We start from the raw sequence: 18120 nt of genomic DNA on the forward strand, positions 1-18120 counted from the left end.
TCGACTACACAAATTAGGTGTCCGATGCAAAAAAACACACATTGCACTCGTATTCTACGTACTACTCATAATAGTACAATGGTAAAAATATAAATGAACAAGACACATGATAACTTGAAGAAGATCAAGAATGCTCCCCCGAACACACCGGCGTCAACGACAGCGAGGAGGAGCGATTTTTCTTTATCATTTTGTAGTAGTCATGTGTTGCAATTTTATGTAATAAGATAGTTGAAATTCTTAATCAGGGGTTTTCTCTATGGATATGTAATTAACAGATCTTTTATGTAAATGTAAGAGTTCTGGAAATAAAGTACCTGCAATGTTTGATCCTATTCTTATTGTATGCATCTACGCATTTAAATTATTCATTCTGTATCAATGACGTGGACGCGTGTTTTCACGCCCGCCATTTTCCCGTCATCAACCTCCCAAGCTCCACGCCGACGCTGGAGCAAACGTCGTTGCAACGGCGGATCCCGAGGACACAGGTCCACCACGAGGATGTCGCCGCCGCCACACCATCCTTGCTTGAACAGTCTGGTTTCCAAATCCACCCCAAAAGCGGATCGCCTCGTTGGGAAAGAATCTGAAGATTTATTAGTCGGCGCCGCCATCGCCACCGCTGAAGCCATGACGATGAACAACCCAAAAATCTAAGAAACTAATGCCTAAAACAATCCACACGCGTGAATCCGGCGACTCCCCTCACCGCCGATGACCGAGGTCGTCCGCGGAGGGGAGCCGCCGGAGGACGGCGGCGGAGAAAGACGCCCTGGCGGCGGGGGCGTGATCGCCTGTCTTTCTTCTCCTGGAAGAAAGAAAGCGGCACGAGCTCTACGTCCGCCACGCATGTTGATTGATTATAGTAGATACTAGCATACCCGCGCGGGCGGCATGCCGCGCCCCGTCGATACGTTGTGTTTATACATGTTATCTTGGTCTTTGCTGTATACAATGAATTTCACTTTGAAGTTAAATAACTACGCCGCTAAGGGCATCTCCAGCCGTTGGCCCCCAGGAGGGGCAAAAAATCGCCCCCTGGGGGCGCACCGGCGCTAAACCGCGCACTGGGGGCGTGATGTCCCCCAGTCGCGGCCCCCACGGGTTTTTAGAAAGTTCGAAATTGGCGCAAACACGACGCAAACACGGGCTAGTTCGTTCAAATTTAAACATATTTTACAAAAAAAAAGAAAAAACTACCGCGGGCTACCCCGCCGCCCGCCTTGCCGCCCGCCCACGCGATTCTACATGCCGAGGAGGCTGTAGAACCGCGTGTAGTCACCGCCATCGTCGTCGTCGCCCCCGCCGACGCCTCCGCCGTCCCTGCTGCATCCCTCCCCCGGTTGGCGCGGCGGGTTGGGCGGTCCAGGGGCGTCGTCGTCGTCGTCGTCGCTGTCGAGGACCACGACGCCGTGCTCGTCCTCGCGCCCACGCTTGCGGGCGGCGATCTCCTCCAGGGCCCGGCGCTGCCGGACCATCTCGTCGCGGAGGTAGTCGTCCCGCGCCTACCGCAGGGCGTCCTCGTCGAAGAAGCCGCGCCGGGCTATCTCCTCGTACTCCGCGGGGAGGCCGGGCTACGGCTTGGGCTCGACGAGGACGAAGCGGCCGGTGGGGGAGGCGTTGTCGCCGATGCGGACGCCGGAGCTGCGGGTGCGTGCGCTGACAGGCGTGCCCTGGGGCTCCGGCTTGACGGGGCGGAGGTGGAGGCAGGGAGAGCCGCCGGACGAGGAGGAGGACCCCCCGGTCTCCATGCGCCTCGGGGTCCAGGAGCTTCCCCGGCGGCGTGGGAAGGACGGGGGAGCGGGGTACTCGAGGCACGGCGTGTTGCCGCCCTCGATGTACTCGAGGACGGCCTCCAACGTGCGCCCGGGCACGCCCCACCACCGACGCCGTCTGGTGGCGTTGAGCCTGCCGGAGGGCACGAAGCCGTTGGTGGCCTCGAGCTGCCGGGCGTGACGGCGGCGGAAATAAGGCTCCCAGAGAGGGGAGTCGGAGACGTACCGTGGCCCCTCCCTCGCCTCACGCGGCATGGACGAGCGGATGCGTGCGATCTCCGCACGCCGTGCCGCGCCGGTGGGTACCGGGGGCACCGGCACACCGCCGGCGCTGATCCTCCACTCCCCGGGCACCCGCATGTCCGGCGGGACCGGGTACTCGGCCTCGAAAAGGAGGCGAGTCTCGTCCTCGTGAAGATGGCGGCGGCCGAAGCCGTTCGCCGCCGCGCCGTCGCCTGGGAAGCGCTTGGCCATGGGTGTGATGAACTGGAGATGGCGAGAGAGAGGAGAGGGAGGAACGACAACGGCGAGAGAGTGTGAGATCGCCGAGCTCGCTGGGGCGCGTCTTATATAGACCGAGGCGCCGCCCGTACGCGTGCCCGCCGTGTGTACGTGTGGCGGGCGAGGGACGCGCGTCATCCGGCCTTCACTGCGCCGCCCGTGAGGCATCAATGGCGCAGACTGACCGGCACGGCAGCGCGGCAGCTTTGGCGTTGATTCGCCGCGGGAAACGAGGCGATGAGGACGACGAAGGGCCGAGAAGAGAGCCCTGTCGGCGCCGGGCGCCCCCCAGCGTGCCGGGTTCTGTCTGGGTCCGCCGGCGCTGTGTTCGGCCCAGGCCGGCGAAAATCGGGCTCCTGGGGGCGCGACTGTGCCGATTTTTCGGCGCCGGCGCAAAAAAAAACGCCTGGGAAGGCCTTCCTGGGGCGCGGCTGGAGATGCCCTAATGTTGTAGGCACAATAAAGGAAGTCATGCTTAGAAGCAACCAAAAATTAGACATTTATATTCATCATGTGTGGTACTCCCTTCGTCCGGAAATACTTGTCCAAGGAATGGATGTATCTAGATGTATTTTAGTTCTAGATACATCCATTTGTATTCATTTTTACGATAAGTATTTCCGGACGAAGAGAGTACATATTAGGGAACATAAAGCACATACTGATACATTTCTAATAAGATTAAACACAGTACATTCAGTTCTGGTCTACAATATTCTGGTGGAGCTCCCTGCCTAGTTCGAAGTGGTAAAGGGCCTTTGTACATTGTTGTTGAGACATCATGTGAATTTTTTTATGACTACTTTAAATTAAGTGCAGGTATTCCAAGGCAGCTTGGGCAACATCGCCTTGCTGGTGCATTTCGATGATCTTTTTTAGTGCAGACTGAGCAACATCAAGCCAAATTAGACAGCAAAAATAGTACTGCCAACATGCACCTCCTCTTGAGTAAAATTGACTAAGCTGAATGCTATGTCCTACCGATGGCAGTGCTAACATAAGCAAATGCTTTCATGAAGCAAATATGGCATTTTAATAAGCTTGGTCAGTACTGCATGAAGGCTGACAACTAATATTTTACAATTATTCCCTCCATTCAAACATAGACATTACTACCAATGACTGAAAATAAAATAGATGGCGGTGTCTCCTTTTCCCCATCCCCTCTCCACTGAGAGGTCAGCCACGATCATAGCTGATTCAAAGTGATGATATACATTTCCCATATGAACATGTTATGCGGAGAAGAAACTGCAGAAATTTCTCAAAAATGAAGGCGAATCCACATATGAATGTTACGCGGAGAAGAAACTGCAGAAATTTCTCAAAAATGAAGGCGAATCCACATATGCTCTGTATTTATGCAGTGGTTTAGTGGTATGACTCTGCTTGAGAATGTGCATGCTGACGCAGACTATTATTTATGCATGCATCACGCCCAAATAGATCTCATTTTGCTAGCCTAACTAATCCATTCATGTTGCAAAAAGAAAAAAAAGGAAGAAAGAAAGTTCAAGAAGATGGATATGTTCACAGCTGGATATAACAGGTTTAGCTTAAAATAAAATAAAAATGGTAAAACCCAAGTAGATAAAATAATCCACTGTTCTGTCTGTTGACATTGGTAACTTGCCATAATATGGAATCACTTCACAGTGCCACTCACCTACATCAAGTATAGTTTATAGCAAGCATGCAAGTATTGGCAGTGTTAGTTACAGAAAAGGATTGGGAGCAACACTATGCACCTTCAGTTTGAGAGCTTGTTCAAAAACCGTCGAAGGGAAGCTCTATTTCAGTACGGCCACTTGGCCACTGCTCTTGGCCGTAACGTGGTCACCTATGTATGTATTGTTGAGAGGCATGTCCAGCAACATTGCTATGTCATCTGAAATAGAATAATTTACAAAATTATGTAGCAAGGGAGATACCTAATTACCTTTTCCTGATAACACAATCTTAATCAAGGTCAAAGAAAGAGAGAACATCCAATTATTAATCTTGATTGCAATTCATGTCAATTCATGTCTAGATTTACTCCATTGACATTAGACTTTAGAAGTGCAATTGTTAACCAAAGACTGACATTATAGCTTTATCAAGTTACTCATGATGGACACATACAGAGTCAGGCTATAGCGATTAATCAGGCGTGTAACTGAACCGAATTATAGCAAAACGAATTCGCGCGGTGGATCTTGTAGCGAAATTGTTCTCCGGCCTCTCCTTCGTCATGTTGCTCAACGTCTCTGCCAACAAACACATAGGAGAAATACCGCAGCACGGGTAGATCAACACGCTGCCGGGGAGCCAGTACGCCAACGACACTGACCTATGCTACGTATCGGTGCTGCCATGCAGCAAGCCAGCGACCGGCTGCCAAGAGCTAGCATGTCTGGCCTCTTGGACGCTGCTCCTGGCCGTGGTGGTCACCACCGGGCTAGCATTTGCTGCGTCGATCTGGGCGGATGCAGGGTGGAAGGCACGGATACTGAGCAACCTGCAGGACAACACCGACAAGGCAACGCACGGATACTTGATTACTGAGCGTCCGAGGCGACGCAGCCTACGGCGCCGGTTCCGGCGAGTGACAAGAACAGCATGGCCACGGCGGCTGATCGCGGGCACTACATGACGCGACTCCGGCGTCATGGAAACGACCAAGAGCCCTGGAATGGCGAGGCGGCGCATGAGCATGGGCACATATATAGTACCTCTGGCTCTGGTCGCCTCACGAACGACGAGGCTTGCAGTGTCACAGTTCCCTCCGTCCGCACTCAGGATCCACCCATCATCGAAGTGGGGGGCCATGGGGGGCGGTCGCAGCCAGCATGAAGGGGCCATAGGAGTCAAGGGCCATGGTGCTGACGCTTTTTTGTTACCGAAGCGTGAGGCGGAGGACGACACCCGACGGCCGTGCTGCAGGTCTTCGAAGCGTCCGCGGCGAAGATGACGCGCCACAACCTCTCGTCCGCACCGCCATGTCCCTGCACCCAGTCCTTCTGCTTCTACCGGCAGAAACCGAAGGGCCGGAGGTCATCAGGTTGTGTTCATGTGCTGCGAGCCTTCCGAAGATTGTCGACGCCGGTGGTGTCCGGCAACAACGGCCCGCTGGAACTCACGTGCCCACACACCATTGTCGCGTTCATGACCGCCGCCATAGTCTACAATTCTGCATGCACCTCCCTCCAGGCACCTTCCTGTGGGCGGCGCTGCCGCCGACGGCACGGACGTCGCCGGGGTTGCCGACCATGATCTTCCGGAGATCGTCGACCACCGTGAAGACCATGTCGGAGGTAGCGGCGATGGAGGCCGCCGTGTCCGCTAGGCACACTCCAGCGGCGATCAGGGCCTCTGCCCTAGCCGGCGTGCGCACATATGCCATCACCGTGTACCCGACGGCCTCGCTAGCTGAGACTCCGTGACACCTCTGATCGGTGAAGCAGGGATTGAAAGGGCCAAACAAGACGGAAGGCGGGGTAGAGTGTTAGCAATAAGCTTCAGGTTAGGTGACGTGCTGTGTTAGGAATTATTTGAGTCGGTTCAGTATATGTACGAGGTTAGGTCGTATTAGGAGAGGTTTGTAAACCGGCGTTGTACCGGATCGCGTCGTGTTGGACCTGTGCCGTGTTGGACGTGATTTGTATCCCTATATAATGCAATGAAAAGGACCATGAAAAGCAGCTCGTATTGCTGCACCAAATTATCTTCTTTCTTGTTCGTAAGTTTAGGGTTTGCTTAGCTTGAAATTGAGTTCTTCAGATCAGATTTTTGCCCTGCGATCCATCATAGAGGAGAGAGGGTCAAGGTGAAGACGGCTAACTCGAGGTCGATCGCAGCAGCCGCGAGCTTGAAGCGCAGACGGGTTGGATGGGCTACCGCCACTCCACGGCGGACTGAGGAATGGCGATGCTGGGAGTTAACGGCAGGGCAGATTTTATAGGTTCACTAGTAGACTGCCCGTGCGTTGCCACGGGCTCTTGAAATATTTTGCAAGAGTTACAGGTTAACTTTTTAAGGTCTCGCCCCGCCGTAGATCCAGACCCCCGCCATTGATTCCACCCCGCCTAGGCCGTTGCCTGCCACCACGCTGCACCATCGTGTTCGCCTCCGCTCCGCTCCGGCCACCCTGACCCCGCCCGCCTCCTCTCCGGCCGCCTCCGCCTCCGGTCCATCCTACGCCCCGCGCCGCATGTCGCCGCCCCGCTCGGCCCCCGCCCGCTCCCCGAAGACGCCGAAGGGAAAGTCTGGTTTCTTCGGCATGAGGGCGAACCCTTTCGGGAACTTCGGACTGGAGTTCTCCGACGCCGGGCAGCGTTGGTGGCTCAGCACGTATCCCACCGCCGATGAGGCCGCTCGTGCCTACGACGTGGCGGTGTGGCGTGCCGGACGGCCGAAGACAGGCCTAAACTTCCCGGAGGTCGAGTCCCAGGCGATGGCGGTGTGACTTGTGCTGCAGGGCATCCGGATGAAGGAGATGCCGGCTAAGAAGGCGAAGAAGAGACCGGCGGTTGTTGTCGCTCCCGGCGAGAGTGACGAGGTGGCAATGGCTTGGTTTGCGCGATTTGCAATTTTCTGCAAAGCCATCTCTAATGAAATGCTATTTGCTACATTTTTAAATAGGAAAATTATTCCGATCAGCCAGCCATAACTCAACGGACCAATCTCTATTTGCTACAATTTTTAAATAGAAAAATTATTCCGATCAGCCAGCCATAACTCAACAGACCAATCCAAACCCATATTTTCTAAAGTAAAGAAATTATTTCCCTTGATAGATCAAGATGCCAAAGTGTCGTTTGCCCGACTGCTATGTTCCTAACACGCAGAGCAAATTATTTTTCAAATCAAGGAATTAAGAAAAGGAATAATATCACGATGTTCGTGGCACTTGCCAGGTCTGCCATGCTACCATGGCATCGTCTTTTTAGTCTCTACCCACATGCCGAGTTGAGAAATAATATACCCACTGCTAATACACTCACGTACATAATGACCCTTGGCTGATTGATTTGGCTGGCTGTTAACACAAGAACACAACACACAAAATCAGTCAATGGCCACACGTATGCATTGTTTACTTTATTCCAATTGTGATGCAATCGTGACACCTACTCGCCCGTCACGGTAATTTCCTACTCGCCGCTGGTGCCAACCGCTCGACCTCACCACCGCCGCTCACCACTCAGTCTCCACCGGCTGCCCATTGACTCTTGCACCACCCGCTCGCTTGCTCGGCCCAATGTTGTTGATTGGAATGTGGGACTAAAGGTAATCCATGGACAGGTTTTAGTTCTGCTTGGCATCAATCTTTGGTACTTGTTAATCCATCTAACACTCAAAAAAATCGACTCTCAGACAGAAAAGTGATCTAACTCTATTGATGAGCACAACAGTACATACCATCCCATCATGATGTTGCCATCGCTCACACTTGATGATTACATCTTGTTATTTCTAACATGTACACCATCGGGCGATTGCTTTATTAGAAATATATTTACACAATATGATCAGAGCAACATCAAGGAGTCGGATGCTGGTGCACAAATTCTCCTCAAATTCCACATGCAACCCTTGTAGAGAAGAATGGCATATTTTTCTTAGGTGATTTTTGACCGAGCTCCTACAGAAAAATTCAAAGAAATCATGAGGAGCATGGAGCCAAGCAAACTAATCGGAGTAAATCATGAGAGGAGAAGCCTCTCAACCTACCACAGGGAATCGAGTCAACATTAATTCGTGTAAGAATTAAACCGTAATGTAGATCAACAACCCAATAGTTGATAAAATAACCCTGACACAACCCATTAATACAATATATGGTCACATGAAGTAGCTTGAGATTATGCTGATATCATGATCTACGAACCGTATCTACGAATATTGATTGCAAAGTCACGAACAGAACCTCCTCACATCACAAAACAAATGTTTCATCAACAGAAACTCTAGCGAATGCCAATTGGATTATATAAGTAAGATAAAGACATCGAAAATAAGAAAAGATAATTCATTCTATTTTCTTACTTGACATCATAGAGAATGCAAGTCAAAGATATTGCGATACATCTTACCCTTCTATAAATTGACTGCAAGGCACAATCCCCAGCAAAATATACAGAATGAATTGCTCCTATGGTCCAAGTATTGCATAAATAGTTATATATAGACTATTCGACAGTGAGCATAAACATGGCATGCACTACCAAAATCCCTTTGCTATGGAGCTTAGTCTGCATGTCTATTCGTCTTTCTGTAAATCAGTTGTGGCCAAGATGTGCTGACAGCTCACCAGCCTCTTCCCGTTTACCAATAAAATCAAAGCAGCTCAAAGCAAAAAAAAGAACATAGATATATCTACCTGATGTAATTGCTTGTAACTCCAGAGTGTTGGTAGAGTCGAGAAGAGAACACCCAGCCAATGTTACAGCAGATCGATCTGCAGTCTTTTTTAGGGACGGCACCATCATTAGAGGTCCCAATTTTAAATCAATCTGCAAGAGATGGAGATGCGACTGGAAGCTTACGGATTTGATGCATCAGAACAGCCATGGCCCATGGGCAGAGGAGAAGTGCCGGCAGCTGGGGATCTGACGTGTCACAGACAACATGGGTAGAGGAGAGGCGGCGGCAGATCAAGCCTTGGGCGTGGCAGGCGGAAGCACACTCACCCCTACTGCACCCTTCTTACTTCCCCGTCCTTCTTCTCCTACCTCTCCTCCCTGGATCCTCCTCTGTCTCTCTTTTCTACAAGAAAAATCGAAGCCCCGCCATGACCTTGAGCTCCCCCTGCCAACCATAGAAATTAGATATTTCCTAATTGTTTGCATAACAAAAAACATACTGGCTCCAAGAGAATGAAAGACTAACCTATTGATGAGCACAACAGTACATACCATCCCATCATGATGTTGCCATCTATCACACTTGATGATTACATCTTGTTATTTCTAACATGTACACCATCGGACGATTGCTTTATTAGAAATATATTTACACAATATGATCAGAGCAACATCAAGGAGTCGGATGCTGGTGCACAAATTCTCCTCAAATTCCACAAGTTGTAATTGAAGAGAAAACTGAAAGAAAGCTATTAGTAATACCAATTTGACCAGACACACCACACCACTAATGACAAAATAAAAATTTAGAAGTTCCTAAAGAGACCTTATATATAAGAAGTGCAAGATACTGATGAAACTACCAAAGCCACCAGATCTTAGTACAGATTAGTTAAGTAGACACTACTATTTTGTAAGGATGAACTATATTATGGATTTGATTGGAACAAGAAAATATCCTATAATAGCATATTATACAAAGGCACATAAAACAATAAAGAGAAGTAAAAGTGGTAGCGATGAACTTATAATAATAATAATAATAATAATAATAATAATAATAGTAGTAGTAATAATAATAATAAATGGATAGCACATGACTCTTTTTATACGACTCATCAGCAGAAGCAGTGAGCCACGATGGAGTTTTCTTGGGCTCAGGCTTTCTGCACACTGCCATATAGACCAAGTCAAACATGGGTGGGCGGCCAAGAATGTTGGGTTATAGTTTTACAGATAAAGAGAGGAGAAATCACTTTGGCCTATGAGCACATCATAAGAGAAGGCAACATCACACACACATAAGTACTTGTAACTGAATTTAAGGAGGGCACAATATGTTGACATAGGTGTGCCTACCAAAAAGAAATGTCTAAATGAAAAAAATCAATTGTTTAGTAATATAATACTACAATGATGGTGCAAACTAAAGTCTAAATCATCAATGGCAAATCCACGGCACACAAAAATTCTTCTCCATAATCGATTTGCTCTCTTCGTCCAAATGCCCAAACTCATAACATAGCAGAATAGCCTGAATGGAATAAACCATATCTGAACCATCATATGCAATACATGAACCATGTATTGAACTTAATTGATGTTTTACTACCGAACATAGCAGATTAGTCTCTATGTGCATGTATTACTAATTTACAGCTGAGCAGCCACTCTAATGTAATGAACTTAAGAACTGTTTGTTCCTCTTAAGCAACCCTGCAGTTTTCATGAAAACTTTGGCTGTAGTGGTCCTAAAATCACAGATACATGTACCTCTACATCCACTTGGAGCTTCTTTGCAGCTTCCTCTCTATGTTGCCGGACCAATCTGTAGATAAAAAGAATAAGGTAAATAATTGTTGTTTTGTTTGCCAATAATCAAACAATTATGATATAGTAAGAAAAAAGTTAGTGGAGGTATAGGAAGGACAAGTAGTTCTACTACACACAGATGATTAGGGGTCAGAGGGAATTCAAGATGAACCAAGACAAACTTCAAAATTCAGTCCTACAGTTGAACATCAAATTCAAAGCAAACGGGGAAGAATCAATGGGTTAGGGGTAAGGATGCAAGTGTGTGTGTTTGCGTGTGTGTGGGTGGGGGAGGGGGGGACAGCCCACTAAGCCGCTGCACCGTCCCGTGAAGAAAACCCGCAAAACGGCGCCGGGCCAACCACATCATGTCAAGCGGTCTCAAATAGTCCGGCCGCTTTGTCCAGCAGACGTCGCACCGTCTCACGTATCCTGCGAAAGGGAGAAAACTCTCCTGAGAATTTCTGTCCTTCTCGACGCGATAGAGGTGCACGACTGTATTGTATAACAGGCTCATCCCACACAGCGTGCGCTCCTCAATTTGTGCCCTAGCGACAACATCAGGCATGCCATGGAGCTCATGATGACCCAGTTGTACAGTTAAACATCAAATTCAAAGCAAACAGGGAAGAATCAATGGGTCAGGGGTAAGGATGCAAGTGTGTGTGTTTGCGTGTGTGTGGGTGGGGGAGGGGGGGACAGCCCACTAAGCCGCTGCGCCGTCCCGTGAAGAAAACCCGCAAAACGGCGCCGGGCCAACCACATCATGTCAAGCGGTCTCAAATAGTCCGACCGCTTTGTCCAGCAGACGTCGCACCGTCTCACGTATCCTGCGAAAGGGAGAAAACTCTCCTGAGAATTTCTGTCCTTCTCGACGCGATAGAGGTGCACGACTGTATTGTATAACAGGCTCATCCCACACAGCGTGCGCTCCTCAATTTGTGCCCCAGCGACAACATCAGGCATGCCATGGAGCTCATGATGACCCAGTTGTACAGTTAAACATCAAATTCAAAGCAAACAGGGAAGAATCAATGGGTCAGGGGTAAGGATGCAAGTGTGTGTGTTTGCGTGTGTGTGGGTGGGGGAGGGGGGGGGACAGCCCACTAAGCCGCTGCGCCGTCCCGTGAAGAAAACCCGCAAAACGGCGCCGGGCCAACCACATCATGTCAAGCGGTCTCAAATAGTCCGACCGCTTTGTCCAGCAGACGTCGCACCGTCTCACGTATCCTGCGAAAGGGAGAAAACTCTCATGAGAATTTCTGTCCTTCTCAACGCGATAGAGGTGCACGACTGTATTGTATAACAGGCTCATCCCACACAGCGTGCGCTCCTCAATTTGTGCCCCAGCAACAACATCAGGCATGCCATGGAGCTCATGATGACCCAGTTGTACAGTTAAACATCAAATTCAAAGCAAACAGGGAAGAATCAATGGGTCAGGGGTAAGGATGCAAGTGTGTGTGTTTGCGTGTGTGTGGCTGGGGGAGGGGGGGGACAGCCCACTAAGCCGCTGCGCCGTCCCGTGAAGAAAACCCGCAAAACGGCGCCGGGCCAACCACATCATGTCAAGCGGTCTCAAATAGTCCGACCGCTTTGTCCAGCAGACGTCGCACCGTCTCGCGTATCCTGCGAAAGGGAGAAAACTCTCCTGAGAATTCCTGTCCTTCTCGACGCGATAGAGGTGCACGACTGTATTGTATAACAGGCTCATCCCACATAGCGTGCGCTCCTCAATTTGTGCCCCAGCAACAACACCAGGCATGCCACGGAGCTGATGATGACCCAGTTGGTCCGGCTGTGCGCATCAGCTGAGGGCGGGTGGTTGTGGTGGCGCACCCGGTGGCAAAGAGTGTGATGCGGCAATGAGTGTGCAGCGTGTCCATGGCGGGCGGCGAGGCGGCGCTGCTGGAGTAGGTGCTGGAGATTGTTCATGTGCGTGCAATAGGGAACCTGATCGGGACCTGAATAATATGGCAAAGGATACACTCTCGCCGGTGTGTGTGGTGCAAGTCAGCTTGTACCAATGCCTACCTGCTCTGTATTTAGCCATCCGTCACAGTTGCATAGCGCATCTTGTGTAGGTTAGCTATACTCCGTAGGACGACGAACACCCGCGTTAGCCAGTGCGGGCTGGTCGCTGCTCGCTCCACTTGCATCCAGAGTCAGGGGTAGGGATTGAAGGGAGAAACAGTTGGGAGAAAGCCACCGCCGCTGGCACCATCAGGAGGACGCACAATCTCCGGGTGCGCACCACCATCAGGAAAAACGGGCCTCTACTCAGACCGGAGAGGGCAGGACCGCCGCGTGCAACTACTGGGAGGATGAACGAATCAATGTGGCAGCCATCGGTGACCGGCTCGTGGGGCGAACAAAGGACGGCATATCTACGTTGTGTGGGCTGCTACCACTCGTTGGCGGCGGAGAAGATCTACAGGGGCGAGGGGAGCGGGCCATCAAGTGGGGGCGAATCGAGATCTGAAGGGAGGGGTACTCACTGACATGGCCAGTGTCGCGAGATCGCCAAGACGGGGGCTGCCGAGTTCGATTGGCCGGAGTCTCGGGCTTGGGCTTTGGCGATGCCTTGGCGCGCCTCGGACGGACCCAGCTCATTCGAGACCGGTGCCCGGACCCGTCTGGTTGGTGCTTGCGCACGACGACCCTGACAGGATGGTGACCAGAAACCGCCGCCACCACCACCATTCGTCGTGCGTATGACTGCCTGCTGCTGCCGCCGCCGCCACCGCTCTGACCTTGCAGGGCATGGAAACACTTACGGGCAGTGCCTGCGCGGACGAAAATAAACCAACGAGAGAGACGGTGGTGGGATATGACGCGAAAAAAAACCGACAAAGAGATATGGCGGTGAAGCGGTGGTTCAGCCGTGCACGATATTTGCCTTCGAGACAGACGTGGGTAGATGGGGAGAAAAGTGCTAAAAAAATTACAGCATCATACAACGTGGCAGCGCCAGGTATAACCAACAACACATGGAAGGGAAAAAAGCTGCACCTGCCCACACTAATCCGCGATGGCCGAGACAATTCTGGACATGCAAATGCAACCAACAGGCAGGCGCTGCATACACAAACTGCCAAAAATGCTAGTCAGCAAGATCCATTTGATCTATGTAGTCAAATCAGATACATGCACTCAAGCACAAACTCACAATACAACAAAAAGAATGTCTCAATCCTATGTAAAACTAGTATAATGCCCGTGCGTTGCCACGGGCTCTTGAAATATTTTGCTGGAATTATGTAAACATAATGCATATAAAAAAAAGATAGCACAGGTATAATCAAGTAATAATTTAAGTCCACTTCACTTACATTGTAAACTGTTCATAAAAGGCAATTTGACAATGCATACATATAGTGCGATTTATATAAATGAATCGAACAGATGATTAAGGCCGTCTCAAAGGTCAAAGTTCATTTCTTCCTCGTATATTTGGGCGTGTTCGAACATCAAACGGACACCCTGCATGCACCCCAAAATTCAACCATCTAGACAATATGTACTTCTTCAAATCCAGACCATATGTGGAGGAGAAATGTGCTTCTCCGGACTATCCGTCATTTTATCTCCAATACACGGTCCTAACACAAAAAACTCAACCCACGACGCACCATTCCCTTTCTCTGTTGAACCCATCCCTTCCCGCTCGGTTTCCTGCTATAGCGGGACATTTCTCGCTAGAGCCCTCTTCTTTAAAATCAGATGATGCCCACCTCACCTCGCCATGGCGCCCTCCCACCTTCACATTGTATATCCCCCACGGACCACCAAGGAGTCCCCAGCCAACCGCCTACTCTCTGCCCTGATCCCCACCCCTTGTGTTCGTGCTGATCCACCACCGTCATAAAGGCAGATCCGATATATCCTGAGTCATTGCCACGTTGTAACATACAATCGAATAGCATGCATTACCGCAAAGTATTCTTGTGCCACTCTGTTCATTTTTTTATTAACTCTTGAACCGGCCGAGCAATTCGTTTATCCTTCTATCCTAAAATTTTCACCATGTTGCAACTGATATGCCACCGTGTTCATTGTTTCTACATTTAACCATATGTGATCCTTGATATAGTCATCTCCTTCTTTGTTTCTTCATCTAAAAAATACATGGATTTACAAACCTAAACTCCATAAGATCATAAGCTATACAATTAGCCAATAAAGGTCACCCCTTGTGAAAATTATATTATTGCTCTCCATGGAGTTATAATAGCACAGATATTTCAATTCTTGATGAAGAAAGAGACCACACACTTTTAATGAACAACTCTTGTTGAATCATTGGGGGTGAAAATTTTATGTATTTCAACTAAAGGAAACCACTATATCCTTTAGAAAAAAATACATGCCAGTATATTGGTAAGCACTATACTTCAATTCCCCAGCGGTCGAACATCATGTGCTATCTCTTTGGCATCCCAAAATAATAGTCAGAATCTGGCTGACCATCGAGTAGCACCATGTACTTGTTCCTTGATGTACCTCTTTGAAGAACCAGATCAAAGTCTTCTTTTTCTCCTAGCATCATCGCCTATTCTGTTGGATACCTACTCCCTCATTCCTATGCTTAAGGCATAAATCTTCACTCACGCCCCCCAAGGAGTAGCAGGGCATTACTTTGAGGCAACCACGCCAATCAAAATAAACATGTCATCATCAACACTCAATATATACCAACCTTAACAGATTAAAGTATCCAACAAAAATGATGCACTAACAGACGCACTCACCTCATCCATACCCACCGCTCACAAAACATACCATATGTATCCTTCAGGCGGAAGCAAACATTAGCATAAGAAATTAAGCTCATCAAAATATGAATAAAATCCTGCTTTGCATAAGCGTGTAGAAGATATGAAGCATGCACATCTGTATCTTCTTTGAGAATCATGTCCAAGATAAACCTGTAGCAACAAGGGCCGGGGACTCAGGTATTAAGCAAGATGTTCTGCAGTATGAAGTAATTATTCAGTTACCATTTCTGCGAATGCATAGAAAATATGTTGCAGGCCAAACAAGGAACAAAGCATGATCAACCAAGGTCAAAACCGGCATCTGCCATGAAATCAATTAATCCAGTTATGCAGTCAAATACAACTGTCAGTCAATTAAGCGAAGCTACAGTCCATTCAAGCTAAAAAATAATAAAATTCGTAAACCCCACTTCGTTGAGATTGGGAACTCTAATTGAGGGCAAGATCCAAATCCCTTAATTAGCAAGTACATGCATCACATCCCAATCCATGTCTGCATCGAAATTGAGGTCAAACCTACTCTTTGCTACTTGACAGATTGGTGGAGAGTAGAAGCAACCCAGCAGCGAATGGAAAATAGCAGCACCGAACAATATGCTCGTCGCACATGATCACAAAGCATGGCCGACAGTTCGAGTAGTCTAAGGTGATGATATATGAAATTAAGAATAATATAGAGCAATTATAATGCCTTGGGTATAACATCCAAACTATCCCCAAAACTTTAACTCTGAAAGCATTAAATGAAGTTGTGGAAGAATACATAAACTGCACTAAGTAGACAAATTACCATCAGACTACACCGTGATTAATCCAAACATGAGACATGAACTTCAGTTTTGCAGGGAAAACCTGAGACTAAAATGATTCGTTAGTACACATGCCATTGCAAACCTAGCTAGATCCCTTCTCTGTAGTTAATGCCATCTAGACTCAAAGTAGCATTAACAGAGCAGAGCTCTAAACAGCAGCGATCCACCAAGTGGTGGTTCATATTTATACTGTATAGGATATCCACAAGGACTTCTGCAACCGTAATATAGGCAAATAAATTTTTGTTGGTATCTGAAATCACCAGGTTATCAATATAACTACAACAACAACAAGTTACCAAATATCATGAATTAGAGCCAAAGGGAAACCTACTTTGCAGAAAAATCTTCAGACTCCAAGCTCTCCTTATGAGGAATAGAGGGGTTAAGAGTCCTGCTTATGTTGTATCAAAAAAGCATTAGCGACCAACCAAGTACAACAACAGTAAAAATATATTAGAGAGGATAAACACAAACCTTCTTTTAGCACCAGCTTGATATACTTCACTGTCATCGTGAGTAGATGTGTCAGGCGAACTGCAAATACAGAAACCATGGACCAGATCATGAAACGATGAACAGATGGACACAGCACGATATCAGACGTGTATATGGATCTAGTGATCAACTTACGATCTTTTAGGACCGATTTTCTTTTTTGGTCCCTTGGAGGTAGACTTTCCATCGTCACAAGAGCTTTTAGATGCACTGTAATACGAGGGTACGAATGAGAGAAATGCAAACAGCAAGAATACATTAGAAATCAGAAGCACACGTCAGTAAACTTACAACAGTTCAGGGCAGACATCGATGTTAGTGCAGTTCGCCTCGACCACGGAGGCCTGGATAGAGACGGCCTTGGACTCGCCAACCATGGACTTGGCAGAGACGCCCTGCGGCTTCAGCAGGGTGGGATGGTCGGCCACTCCCTGCACCAGCCCCGCGGTGGGGTTTCATACGACGCCAGAGATGCCCTATGCCAACCCCGAGGTAGGGTTTCCTGCGACGCCAAAGACGCCCTGTGCGACGCCGGCGAACAACTTCAGTTTGCCGCGTTGCCACGGGCTCTTGCGTTGTGGAACCGGCAGCATCGGCACCTCCACCAGGAGACCCGACCATGGAGGAAAACGAGGAGAAGGCCGGGGTGAGCTCCTCCATGGAACCGGCAGCGTCGGTTGTGGCCACGGCCAGATCCGTGGAGAATGGCAATGGCCGAATCACGAAGGATCCCGCACCAGCTGCTCCACCACGCCGTCCAGCCGCTCGTCGTTGGTCTGCGGCATCAGCTTCTTCCCCCGGAACAGGACCGACTCCACCCCCCGCTCCGCCATGGCCGCCTCCGTCGTCGCTCCGGCGGTAATGCCGTTACCCTGAGGACAGGAACAATTGGGACAGTAAGCTTTGGTTGACTCACATTTCACAGTGGTAATAATAATTCAGCAGCCGTGAAGAAAATTACAGTACAAGATAAATTATTTACCTGGATGCGGATGTAGTTGGTTGCTCCGTTCTCTCCGAACGCCATTGATACGGCTTGGTCCACCTGAAAAGCACAGACACCCACAGTCCTGTTTAGCCCCGCGTACGTGACGATGGTACGATTATTTTTTGACGAACTGCAGCAGGTGCTGCTTTTCATTCATTAAGAGGGAAACAACAGGTTACAGGGCAGGAACGTAATCAGGTGGCATAACTACAAAAATGAAGGAAAAATACTAAGAACTAATTACAGATGTATAGAAACATGGTAGCTCACATGTCGACTACTCAATCCATTTCACTCCTTTGATGCCTGTGTGCAGCAAGGTTCTGCGTTTGTCTTTTAATCTGAAGAAGGGCCTGCTGTGCCACTCATGTTGATTCTGGATACTCTTTGTCAATTTTGATCTTTACTCTACCATCTTAAACCCTGTTAATTATTGCATTCATAGAGACTGCTTAATTATGGCAGTTGATCCCTTTGCACAAACCGCTGTTGCTATTCAACAACAACAACAACAAGATATCAGGGAGTCATCCTGATGGAATGTGAAATCCAAGCATGGCCAACCAGCCCCAGGATCAGCATGACTAACCTACCTACAGGAAGGAA

General features: G+C 48.8%; 1 protein-coding gene across 13 annotated transcripts; it reads right to left on the reverse strand.

The window, feature by feature from the left end:
- Positions 1–14610: 14610 nt before the first annotated feature.
- Positions 14611–18120, reverse strand: LOC119329840. Of its 13 annotated transcripts, none has more exons than XR_005159788.1 (8): positions 17785–18100; positions 17509–17571; positions 16818–17398; positions 16662–16736; positions 16506–16565; positions 16363–16422; positions 15439–15517; positions 14611–15366 (listed from the first exon to the last, which is right to left on the reverse strand). XR_005159788.1 is itself a non-coding variant. In XM_037602936.1 (8 exons), exons 3-8 carry the CDS (start codon positions 16901–16903, stop codon positions 15042–15044), a joined length of 492 nt encoding a protein of 163 aa, XP_037458833.1. In that variant the 5' UTR covers positions 16904–17398; positions 17509–17571; positions 18108–18120; the 3' UTR covers positions 14611–15041. The 13 variants fall into 13 exon arrangements, 5 of the variants coding, with proteins under 5 accessions (XP_037458833.1, XP_037458832.1, XP_037458834.1 ...); XR_005159795.1 differs by lacking the exon at positions 15439–15517 and adding an exon at positions 16007–16068; XR_005159794.1 differs by lacking the exon at positions 15439–15517 and adding an exon at positions 16007–16068 and having other exon boundaries at positions 14611–15410.

The sequence above is a fragment of the Triticum dicoccoides genome, chromosome 7A (assembly GCF_002162155.2).
Source record: "Triticum dicoccoides isolate Atlit2015 ecotype Zavitan chromosome 7A, WEW_v2.0, whole genome shotgun sequence".
NCBI classification, from domain to species: Eukaryota; Viridiplantae; Streptophyta; class Magnoliopsida; order Poales; family Poaceae; genus Triticum; species Triticum dicoccoides.

Excerpts from the sequence above, each read along its gene's own strand:
- LOC119329840 (XM_037602936.1), bottom strand. The coding sequence starts at position 16,903 with ATGGTTGGCGAGTCCAAGGCCGTCTCTATCCAGGCCTCCGTGGTCGAG. Across the intron at positions 16,737-16,817 it reads GATGTCTGCCCTGAACTGTT|TGCATCTAAAAGCTCTTGTG; the intron begins GTAAGTTTACTG and ends CTCGTATTACAG. Across the intron at positions 15,076-15,189 it reads GAGCGGTGGGTATGGATGAG|TAATGCCCTGCTACTCCTTG; the intron begins GTGAGTGCGTCT and ends GTTGCCTCAAAG.